The sequence below is a fragment of the Echinops telfairi genome, unplaced genomic scaffold (genome assembly GCF_000313985.2).
Source record: "Echinops telfairi isolate 266 unplaced genomic scaffold, ASM31398v2 ScPeMD7_1;HRSCAF=3_0, whole genome shotgun sequence".
Taxonomy (NCBI): Eukaryota; Metazoa; Chordata; class Mammalia; order Afrosoricida; family Tenrecidae; genus Echinops; species Echinops telfairi.
Genome location: NW_022103896.1, coordinates 19,824,223 through 19,835,834, shown reverse-complemented (window position 1 = coordinate 19,835,834; position 11,612 = coordinate 19,824,223). Strand labels below are relative to the sequence as shown.

The 11,612-nt window shown below is 43.9% G+C and overlaps 1 protein-coding gene across 3 annotated transcripts in view; it reads right to left on the bottom strand.

The window, feature by feature from the left end:
• The window catches only part of ENPP2 (ectonucleotide pyrophosphatase/phosphodiesterase 2), a 131,633-nt gene that overhangs the window by 41,880 nt on the left and 78,141 nt on the right, over nt 1-11,612 (bottom strand). For all 3 annotated transcript variants that reach the window (XM_045287464.1, XM_045287462.1, XM_045287468.1), the window contains exons 10-11: nt 5,645-5,710; nt 4,900-4,972 (exon numbers count right to left, since the gene is read on the bottom strand). In XM_045287464.1, the coding sequence (XP_045143399.1) occupies nt 4,900-4,972; nt 5,645-5,710 (139 nt within the window). The remainder of the gene's footprint in view (nt 1-4,899; nt 4,973-5,644; nt 5,711-11,612) is intronic.

Sequence of the window (11,612 nt, the reverse complement as noted above, 5' to 3'; positions counted from 1 at the left end):
CCAGATTCTTCTGGATTTGTAGCCAAAGACAACACACCAAAGTTTTCCTAAAATGTATTCACTCAGCAGATTTTCAAGCCAAGAACCGAAGGAAACTGTCATTCAGGCCTGCCCGCCACAAAGCTTTGGAACAACGGATAAACTTACTTTGTCCTGACGAGCTTCCGCAGCATAATGATCCATCCTATGAAATTTTCTTCTTCTTTTCTTGGGAGGAGCAACTGGTCTTTCCTGTCTCCTCTTAGGGGCAACTTTCCTCTTAGGCCTCTTAGCCGGAGCAAGAGATGAGCCATAACTACTCTCCTGTACTGGCGGATAGAGAGGTCTGGCCTCAGAAGTCGTCTGTCCCTCTGGGCCAGATCATTAAGCTCACGCTTGGCTCGCTGGGCTCAGCAGTCAGGAAAACTAAGGCTCCTCGGGTGAGGAAAAGCTAGCCTTCGGGGTGAGTTAGGTACTCAGTAAAGAGAACTCTCCCGAATCAATCTTGCTGCTGCAATCGCAGCTTCATCACTGAGAACAAGAATATAGTTCATGAGAACCCAGTCACTTGCTGGCTACGAGCCTGCTCATGGGTAGATTGGAGGATGCCATAGACGGTCTATGCTCCATAATTCCTCCTACAGTAGGGAGAGGCTGGTCCTTGGCTTTGAAACGTTCTAGTTTAAAACAGAACCAGAATACTAGGACTTTAGTCACTTCAAGGTGACTAGGTCCACGTAGGAGGTTCCAATTCGGGATGTGGTGGGCATCTGTTCACTCCCGCAAAGCAATGGTCACCTTTATTGACAAATACCAGAGGGGGAAACTAAGAGGCCATTGAGGGAGGGAAGCATCATTATAAGCAACCTTTCTCAATCATGAATGGATGTCACAAACTGGGACTTACAGTAGGCTAGAGAACTTCTAGAATCCTGAGAATTTCGCCTTCCGGTACAGAGGAAGGCCAAGCCCAGGAATGACCACAGGTAGAACCTCTCTTGAAAATTCTCTTTGGAAATTAAGTTCAAGTTAAAAGTCATCGAGTTCTCTTGACCTTGGTGTACAGACCAAGAGTCTACTTACATGCTATCAGAAACGCCCTATCGGGATGTGGGAGAGGCAATGTTATGCTTAAAAATTTTTTTTTTAATTTTAAATCCAGACAGCAGTACAGGCTGACACAGACTGGGAGGAAGGGCGATAGCCTTTGATGACTTGTCATTGCTGGGGGACATCAGACCCCTGATTTGCTGATGGTGCAAAGGTGAACTGAAGCTGCAAGCTCTGCTATCTAGCTAGCTGACTTCTCGAGGCTGAAGGAGCGGTTCAGAGTCATTCAGATGCAAGGCGGGCAGGAGGAGTACCAAGGTTAGTGGATCCGAGGAGGGCTCGGGCCATGCGATCTCGCACTGTTCCCAGGCAAAGCGGCTGCAAAGGCACTTCCGTTTCTGTCCCATCCTCTCTGTCCAGTGGAGCGATTAAAAGGCACAGCCCCACCGATCTGGTTTAGTTTGGGTTTGGGTTTGCTTTGGATGCTTCGAGGTTTAGGCAAATCTCCATGGAAGAGCAGCAAAAGGAAGAAGAGGGTTTCCATGACATGGTCACTGAACACATTCCGCTAGCGCTCAACTCGGCCCATCAGACTCTAGGCCTTTTGGCAAGAGAACTCAACATTCCGGGAGCCTCAAAGGCGAGCCTTCCAATGGCAGCGGGTTAAAGGAGCAGCAGAGGGGTGGGGGGGGTGGGGGTGGGGGGGAAGGCAGGGTTTAGCCAGATGGGTTTTCATCCAGTGACTACATGGCGCGGATTTCCCCCTTCGAATGTTAGAGGTAGACGAAAGCGAAGTTCTCATCAACCAGCCATACTTCAGCCTGACTGGACAAGATTTTAGCCTGCGGTTATTAAGTATGGAGAGGGAGAGGGGCAAACTGCCCTGCTTTTCAGAAGGATCCTTTGCCAACTGAAGCTAAGAACTAGCCAGCCAAAGCTCTGCCTCTAGACCTGGAAGAGCAGCCCAAAGAGGGGTCACAGAGAGAGCGTAGAAGATAAAAAAAAAGATTGTGCCAATAATCAAAAGCAAGCATATTTTTGGAACATTCACCATTACACTATGAAACCAGGAGTAACACATCTTGATGCTAAGTCTCAAAGTCTGGTCATCTCAGTTTACCGCCCTTGAGTGTAATCAGGAAAAGGGGAAAAATTGCACTCAAATATCAGATGACAGAAGCGCCACGGCCCACAGGTCCACTCTTCTTCGTGTGGCACACAGCATTTTGCTAGAAAGAGTTATTTTGATTAAACATCAAACACAAGGTATTTTCTCATTTTTTAAATTAACAAGACCACATTTGTGATTTTTTAAATAGCCTTTCAGTTTATATAACCTTGACACATCCCACAAACATCATGACATAGGCTAATTGGTCTGCTACAGAAGAGAAATTTTGTCGCTTTGATTTTGTGTTTTAAATATGCACACTATCTTGATTTTCCTTTTTCTGAAAATAAGATTTCGGGAACCCAGTGAGAAATAGTTGCAACCTAGAAACGGCCTTTGTCTTATGACAAGCAATTGTTCAGGTTAACACCATGAAAGATACTCAAAGGTATCTAAACAAGAGTGGCTTCCCCAGTGGTTATCACAGAATATATCTCTGGCTACAACATATAGTGATATTGAAAAGAACATGAAGCATCGCCAATATTTTACTTCAGAATACCATGGCAGGGGGACTCCAGTGTGCATATTTAAGAGCTGCCCTGGGCATACAATCACCAATTAAGCAGATTAAAACATTCAATATCGTGCTTCAATTAGTAATTGCTCAGTATTTTAAGGAAGTAAAATAAAAGGACTATCATTTCACTTCTTCATTAAGCACACACACAAATCAGCCATTGCAATTCATTACACACATCTGAAATCCAAAGAAGCTGCTTAGAAAAAGACCATGTGTTCTTATCATCAACCTAACATTTTAAAGGAAATGAAGACATGACAGTTATGCCACATCAGTATTGTAAAAAATCCAATTCTGACACCAAGAAAAAGTTCGGTCCAGTTGGGACCTATGTACTAACTGGCTGACCGCTTGGTTGACCGCACATAGGTTGCAGAAGGGCACAATGGCCCCAACGGGAGCAATCTCACCTGGGAATTGAAGGTCCGGAGCTCTGTCTCCCAAGTTCACCACTTCCTAGCCACATGACCTGACCAACCCTCAAACCTCTCAAAATACCTCTCTCCCTCCTTTTTTTGTTGTTGTTGTTAATCATTTTATTGGGCGCTCAACCAACTCTTATCACAATCCATACAGACATCCGTTGTGTCTAGCACCTTTGTACATATGTTGCCATCATCATTTTCAAAACATGTCCTTTCTACTCGACCCCTTGGTATCAGCTCATTTTCCCTGTACCCTCCCTCCCTCAATGAACCAACCCTTGATAATTTATAAAAGAACCACTATAGCGCTGTCAGTCTTGCCTGCCTCACTGGGTCTTTTCAGAGATTTTATAACCAAAGTTGGAATTTAAATCAGGTGCATGGAACTGCTCAATTGTTTTTTGTTTGGTTGAGATTACTTTTCATTTTTGTTGTCTTACCATTTTAATAAAATGTGGTCCTGTGTTTGCTTTAGATTAATCTCAAAGCTTAATCTTTCCCAGCAAAATAAGATGTGTTTCATGCAGACAACTATTTATCTCAACTTATCGTTTGTGTTTCATAATCAACAGCAACAATAATTGAACCAAAGGGCTAGAGAAAAAGAGGGCTGGGCTCAAGTGAACCCCCATGATTTAAGAAAAACTAAGAATAGTTTTGTGTAGACATTAGTTTCTAGTGCTTAAAAATCAAATCGCCGCAGAAATGGTTATTTTCAGACCGTGTTAAAAGTACTCAGAAAAACGTATGGCTCAGTATTTACGAGCTTTATGTAGACATATGCCAGTTCCCTCAGAAGTACTTAAACCAAGATATATCTATCTCTCTCACTCATCACCGTGCAGAGTGCAGTGAAGTGAGCGGTGGTCAACATTTGTCGGAGACTTTTAGAAGACCAAGAGTCTGTTTTTTTTTAAAGTAAGTTCTCATCCAAAAGCAAGTGTTACGACTGATGTAGACCTCACCACCCATTAAGAAGGGTGAATGCCCTTTAAAATGTGCTCAGGTTTACATGTGCAAAGTCGATCATGTTTTCAAATAAGTGAAGCTGCACTTCCCGAAAGATTCCATTTCAATGATGGGAAAGAACATTACACACACACACACACAGTTCCTAAATTTGAAGTTACATTGGACATTCCCTGACACATACGTTGTTCTCTACTACGATTCCTGAGTATCGATCGATGCTGTTTGTTAAACAGATTTATTAAATGGCGTATCCCTCTCAATTTAGAACTCGTTTCACTTTGGGAGGCGGGCAGTGATGAAAAGGTTTACACTTTTTATTGTGTCCATTGTTTCCCAGGCATAGACACTTCTCAACGTTTATTAAGTAAAAGTGTCCGATGCTTTAAGATTTGGCAAGTTGACTGGCCTTGCTAAAGCTACTTTCCAGACTCACTCTGAGGGAACAAAACGGTTAGTGTTGCCCATTGGACCTCCACATTCCTCTGCCTCCCACCTTCCACCTGCTGACGGAGCCCAGCTAGGCTGGGAGACGCTTCCATTCCCATGAACACCGAGCTCAGGACACGTCTCAACACCAAATCAATCTGCAAAGCAAGTTCATGCAAGAGGCATAGGCAGCTTCAGATTTTTTAAATGTTCTGAGTCTTGTAACGGTTGATTAAGAATAAACCTTAGAGAGACAAACTGTCCAAGAGATGCTGCAGAAATCCTGGCATGAGGCCGGTAGACCGGGGAGCCTGGGACACAGGTTCTCCTCCGGCAGAGGGGAAGTTACTAACCTCGGAGCCAAAGGGGCCGTATTTGTGTCCAGCGAAATCAGGTTGCTCCGAATAGAAGGCATAGACGGAAGGCCTGTGGGGAAGCCAGGGCTCAGAGTCTCTCCAACAGCACACACAAACAGCACCTATCTCTACACGCTTTCAAAAGGAAGTAATCTCCCCAACCACTGTTCTTTATCTGGTGGGAAACTCTTCTCTCTCTTTTCACTTTATTTCTTTTTAGTCTTATTGCTTCCACAATTACTAGCCCCTCCCCTTTCCTAGCCTCACTGTAGTAACTGCCTTTTACCATCAAGAGTCAAAAGCCCCAGAAGAGACAACCCCAGGGTAGTCAGGTCTCTGATCCCCAAGACAACAGAGCCCAGTCCAGTGATAACTCACAGGGGCCAGTCGATCCAGAGGCTGGAGAACGACTCCTTCAAGGTGAGCATCAGTCTTACTGTTTCCCTACTTCTTGACTGGTGCCCTTATCAAAGCCAAGAACACTCCCTGAAGTGCTGATGCCACGACTAGGATTCATTGCCGCAGTAATCCATGTAATTAAATGGTCCCCAATAACCAAAGTTCACTGCATCCTTCTTAGAGATGCAATGCTTACAGGGAAGAACCATAAAAGGTTTCATAATGGCAAGCCTTGGCGGCAGCTCTGTTTCACAGTCCATCTGGTTTGTCACCAACTCTGGCCTAATTGGAAATGTACTGAAGGCAGCAGGGGTAAAGACGGGGAGAGGGAAAACCCAAATACCTCTCGTTGTCTGGCAGGGTGAGCCACTGCAGGATGGTCAATATTCTCCGTTCGTGCGGAATGACCCTGCAAGGCAAGAACAAGCACAGCGTGTTGTTAAGTTGCATCCCCACCAAGCCCAGAGGTTGAGTGCTTGCCCTTCTTGCACACAGGCCAAGGGCAGTCAGTTTCCCACCATCTGTTTTCACTTCAGAGCAAGCAAAAGGCCCTCTTCAGCCTTTACACTTCCGTTTCCATTTACAACGTATCACATTGCTCAACCTCTGCCACAGAGATGAGATGGGAAACTCCGATTCAGAGTCCAATGTGGAGCCTGCCTTGCCGATCAGACTCCACTCAGGCAGTTGGAGGTGGCGACAGGAACCGTGGGGCTCAGAACCACAGCAGTTCAGTGGGGAAGGCCACAAGCTCGACCACAGGCTGAGCAGCACGCAACTTCCACCCTGCCCTCGGCTTCTGGGGACCTCCTGACCTAGAGCCACAGCCAGTTAACTCACCAGTGCAATAAAGACTGTTTCAAAGCCCACTGTCCAGCTCTGCTGAAGGGAACAAATCAGGTCAGTGTTTGGGACAGCGCCTGGTAGAGAGTAAGTACTACAATACTAAAATTGAAAAAAAAAAACCCTAAAACCTTATTTTTAATGAATTAATTTAATTCGTTGTGGCACAGAAAATAAGTTAACCTGAAATGTTCTCCAAAAAGTCCTTTCTCAAAAAAATAAAATAATAATAACGGGTTAGGAAAGGTATTCATGAAATTCTCTTCCGGCTCTATAAAAATCTATCAAGAATAGGCACATATAATTATGGGACTGACAAAAAGGCTATAATCTTTGTCCACAATGACTTTTGTTTAAGTCTCATTCCGCTGTTGAAATATAATTACCCTAAAGCTGGCACTGGTTTTGAGAGTTCTGGGTTCATGTGATGGTTCTGTATCCTGGACTGAGTTACATTAAGATGCTCAAAAGCTGCGTGCTTTATTTACTTTTTGGGGAAACTCATGTATTCTTTCCCCAAAGGGAGCATAAAACTCCTTTTTGACACATGTCCAAGACCAGACGTTAGCGGCATGTTCACGAAGATTCGAACTAACACCAGCTTACTTACGCTTAGTAAAACTGTTGCTGGATTTGGAGCAACTTATTTAATCTCTACGTCTAGTTGAACTTTGGCAAGCAAGGAAGGAGGAAGACAAATGGTCAGAGTCATGTTAGATGGCTAGTTGACAAGAGCTCCAATCGAGCAGTCTCTGCTATCGCCACCACCACCCACCATCCACCCACCACTCACCACCTGCCACCATCGCCACCCACCATCAGTTCCACCACCATTACCACCATCTACCACCACCCTACCACCACCACCACCTCCACCACCAACACTCATCACCATCACCACAACCTCCACCACTGTCACTACCACAAATACCACGTCTACCACTAACGCTACCACCAACCCACCCCTGTCAACTCCATTTGTCACGGATTGACTGTGAATTTGTCACTGCTCACCCCTTCTCTAGCTAGAACTATACTATCAGTCCAGGAAAATCAGGTGTAGCATAAAATTAGTCCTAATTTAAATGTAGTCAGATTCCACTGAATAAGGATGGTCCTATTTATTGTCATCTCTAACTGAATTATAAGGAGGCATAACAAAGCCAGGTTAATCATTTAAGATATTTAATTCTTCAGCCTTAGAAAGCCTCTGTATCTGAATAAAACAATTACATGTTTTAAATTCTTTCCTAACTTAAAAATATTCAAAGATAGTTGCACTTTTATTTTGCCTTATTTCACTACCGATGTAAAGGCTTCTTTATAAAGTAATTGGTATTAAGTTTCAAAAGTGAGACTGTGATAAACCCATGTCATGTCAGTGGGAAATAGAAGCTCACAGAATTTGGATAAAGCTCAACTCAAACCCCTTTAACACCTGTATGGTATGGGGGTATTTGATCTGTAGAGGGTAGAAAATAAAATAGTAGCATCTCTGAGGTCAAAATCACTGGGTTTGAAGCCTAACCCCACCATGTGCTTTTAATGAGACTTTGGCAAGCCCTTATCCTTCTAGTGCCTCTATAAAATGAGAAGACTAATGAGGATGATCTCATAAGATTGTCATAAAAATTAAAGGAGATAACAACACAACAGGGCTTGATACGCTTTAAACTGTTACAAAATGCTAGCTTTCTTCACTACATCCAAGATTCACCCACAGAGATAACTTGTTCATAAAATATCTGTTCAAAGCATATTATGCTCAAGGCATTTGCATGCATAAAGATACGAGATACTCCTACACCCTGCTCCCCCCAGAAAAATAGGATGGAGCAATTACTCTCTTTTTCCTAGAATGATAAGGAGGCAACTATCATTTCTGGGCTGAACAGGAGAATGGTAAGAATCGAAGAGGAGGATCCCAAACACTGCCAGTCCCTGGGCGCACTGAGCCACTCCAGATCTCTACGTTCCCTAGAAATTCTATATTTCATTAAGAATACCTTCCGAGACCGAAAATCCACAAGCCTTCGCTGCTAATATTTGAGGTACAATACAGGTAGAGCACAAGCGAGTCTGTCCAAGGAAGAGTGTATGTCCAAAGGGAAACAGAAATGGGGCCCCTGTTGTTGGATTTTCCATTGTAGATTGACAGAGAAATTGTCATGAAACCAAGAATATTGCTATCAGGTGCCAACGGGTTGATTTTAACTCAAAGAGACTCACGTGACGGAGTAGAACTACTCCATAGGGTTCCTTGACTATAAGCTCTATGGAAGCAGATCCTTAGAGCCTCTGGGTGGGTTTCAGTTAGCAGCTGAGACCCTTGCTATTGGTTCTCCCAGGGCTCTTCCCAAGTGCATTAGGCAGGAGGGTGGAGCTGGGGGGGAAAGAGGAAAATGGAAGGCTCGAACTACTTAGTGGTTACAGGAAAGAACATAGTCCAGGGCAATACGGAGACACTGTCTAGTCAATATTGAAAGATATAACATGAGTAGAAAGACAAATACCACTTATGAATTGTTCTGTGTACCAGGTACCCCAGTAAACATTTTCAATATAATCATTCATTCACTCTTTCCAATACTCGATAATGTAGATACTATCGTTCTAATGTAAGCGTGAGAACATTGATTCATTGGGAGGTTAAATCTCTGCCACGTCATCCAGCTAATGAGCTGTAGGGCTGGCATTGGAATTCATCTAAACACTCCTATAAACCTCCCTGCCATCTGTCAATGCTGACTCACAGAACCATATAGGACCCTTCTAATGCCTCTATAAAATGAGAAGCTTAATTATGATTACCTCATAAGACTGTTGTAAAGAGTAAAGGAAATAACGCAAGAGGGCGTGATCCACTTACAGCCCCTGTGGGTTTCTGAGACTAAATCTTTATGGGAGTAGACAGCCTCCTCTTTCTCCTGTGGAGCTACTGGTTTTGAACTGCTGAATTTCTGGTTAGCAGCCCAATGCATAACCAACAGACCACCAAACACTGTGACCTAGTGGGAATTATTGCCTTTAAGCAGGAATTGACATATAATGGAACAATGGCTAAAGATGATTTTTAGAAGGAATTGCCATCATCTACACAGAATAATTCCAAGGCAGAAGGACAACTGCCCATTTAAAAAGAAAGGGGTGGGGTGGGGTGAGGAAGATGGCCTTCAAAGTCCAGGTTTGTAGTTTGGATCTGATTTTAAATTTCAATATTTTCTGAAGGCATTAGGTGTGGATTTGCTTGTTCTATATTCGATGAAACAACTGGAAGCATCGTCAGATCTTTTTTGAAGTTAAAAGGAGCTTCAAAACGAAAAAGGGACCCAAGTCACTTGCAAAATATAGAGATAAAATACTGAGAAGTACAGCAACGCCGGAGGCATCTTGGGAGCGCACAAAGCCACCTTCTTGCAGGCGGCTGAAATGGGTGGAGAAAATTGCCATTCAAACCCAGAACACTGTGCCTTTTCAACGAAGCTTTGCAGTTTCAGGGGGGTAAGGGCAGGCACTAAGTATTAATTATGTTGTTGGCGTCTCTCCATTTTGCTAGCCAAATGTGTGGGGAGCAGAAGAAATTGCTTCTATAAGCAGCTTTGGCAGGCAGGGGTTAAAATACATGTGTGTAGATTATGTAGACGAATGCGGACATTCAATTAGGTACGTCAACATGTCATTTATGGTACTCGGCGACGTTGCTAACATATTTCTTCCTTGATCCCTAAAACCTCTTAAAAGAAAACGAAAGCTGTGCCTTAGCTTGAAGTCAGAAAACCCAATGTCAACCGCGCTCTTCAAATCTGAAACGGTGACTTTCATTTCTGACTCCAGAGGATGCAGAACGCCAGGATGCACGCGATGACACACTGCCAGGATGCACGCGATGACACAATGCACGCGATGACACACTGCCGGGATGCACGCGATGACACACTGCCGCCATGCACGCGATGACACACTGCCGCCGGAGCTTCACTCGAGTCACGCGCACCTTTGGCATTTGTCTACTAGCCACTCCCACCCACAGGAAGGTATTTTTGTAAACATGCCATGCTATTTCTTTTTGTTGTTGTTGTTGTTCTTTACCAGGCTTTTATTATTTTATTTTTTTAATCGTTTTATTAGGGGCTCATACGACTCTTATCACAATCCATACATATATCAATTGTGTAAAGCACATTTGTACATTCATTGCCCTCATCATTCTCAAAACGTTTGCTCTCCACTTAAGCCCCCGGCATCAGGCATCATTTTCCCCCCTCCCCCCTCCCTTATGAGCCCTTGATAATTTATAAATTATTATTTTGTCATATCTTGCCCTGTCCAACGTCTCCCTTCACCCACTTTTCGGTTGTCCGTCCCCCAGGGAGGTGGTCACATATAGATCCTTGTAATTGGTTCCCTCTTTCCAACCCACTCTCCCTCTACCCTCCCAGTATCGCCACTCACACCACTGGTCCTGAAGGGATCATCCGCCCTGGATTCCCTGTGTTTCCAGTTCCTATCTGTACCAGTGTACATCCTCTGGTCTAGCCCGATTTGTAAGGTAGAATTGGGATCATGAGAGTGGAGGAGAAGGAGGCATTTAGGAACTAGAGGAAAGTTGTTTGTTTCTTCGTTGCTACATTGCACCCTGACTGGCTCATCTCCTGCCAAGTCATGCTATTTCTTTTAACAGCATCACGCTGTCAGATTTTTAAGGAATAAGAGGCAAATATGAAAACAGCTTTAGTTGCTTAAAAAAAAAAAGGATGGTAAGAACATGTTGGTGGGAAAAAAATTCTTCATGAAAATTGAAAGAGATCCCTTTTCTTATGAAGAAACCTTAAAAATGATCAACATGTTGACACTTTAAGTAGGTAAGTTTCATCTTTAGGCTGTTTTATGAACCTTAACTATGAATCTGCCTATCATCTCTGTGGGGAGAAAAAAGAGTGCCATTTTCTGGAGTTCCACAGGCAAGGGTGTGAAATCCGAGGCTGCCCCTTCCCCCTTGCCAAGTCCAATCTCTATACCACTACCTCAACTGCCCTGCCTCCTACAACCACACTGGCTTTTGAAAGTCAGGAACCAAAATAAATCAACCATGCTGTAAAGAAATATATTTATAAAGAGCCCTGGGGGCACTCTGGGTAGGCAATAGGCTGCTAACCACAAGGTTGACTGTTCACACCCACTAGCCAGGCCACGGGAGAAGGATCAGGCCGTCCACTCCCTTTAGTGAAGCTTTACAGTCTCACGGGGACTTGCAGAGTCAGGGTGAACCGGCTGGATGGCATTGGTTAACTCTTTCTAGAAAACGAAGATGCAAACTACAGCAATTAACAGAGACTCTCGAAGAAATATACATGCCTTGGGTGGCAGGTTACCAAACATCCTAGTCACAGAAAATCTAAAGGGTGACAAAAAGAAGAGCAATCGATTCTTCCTGACTTACATGCTGCTAAACATGAAATGGCAAAGGG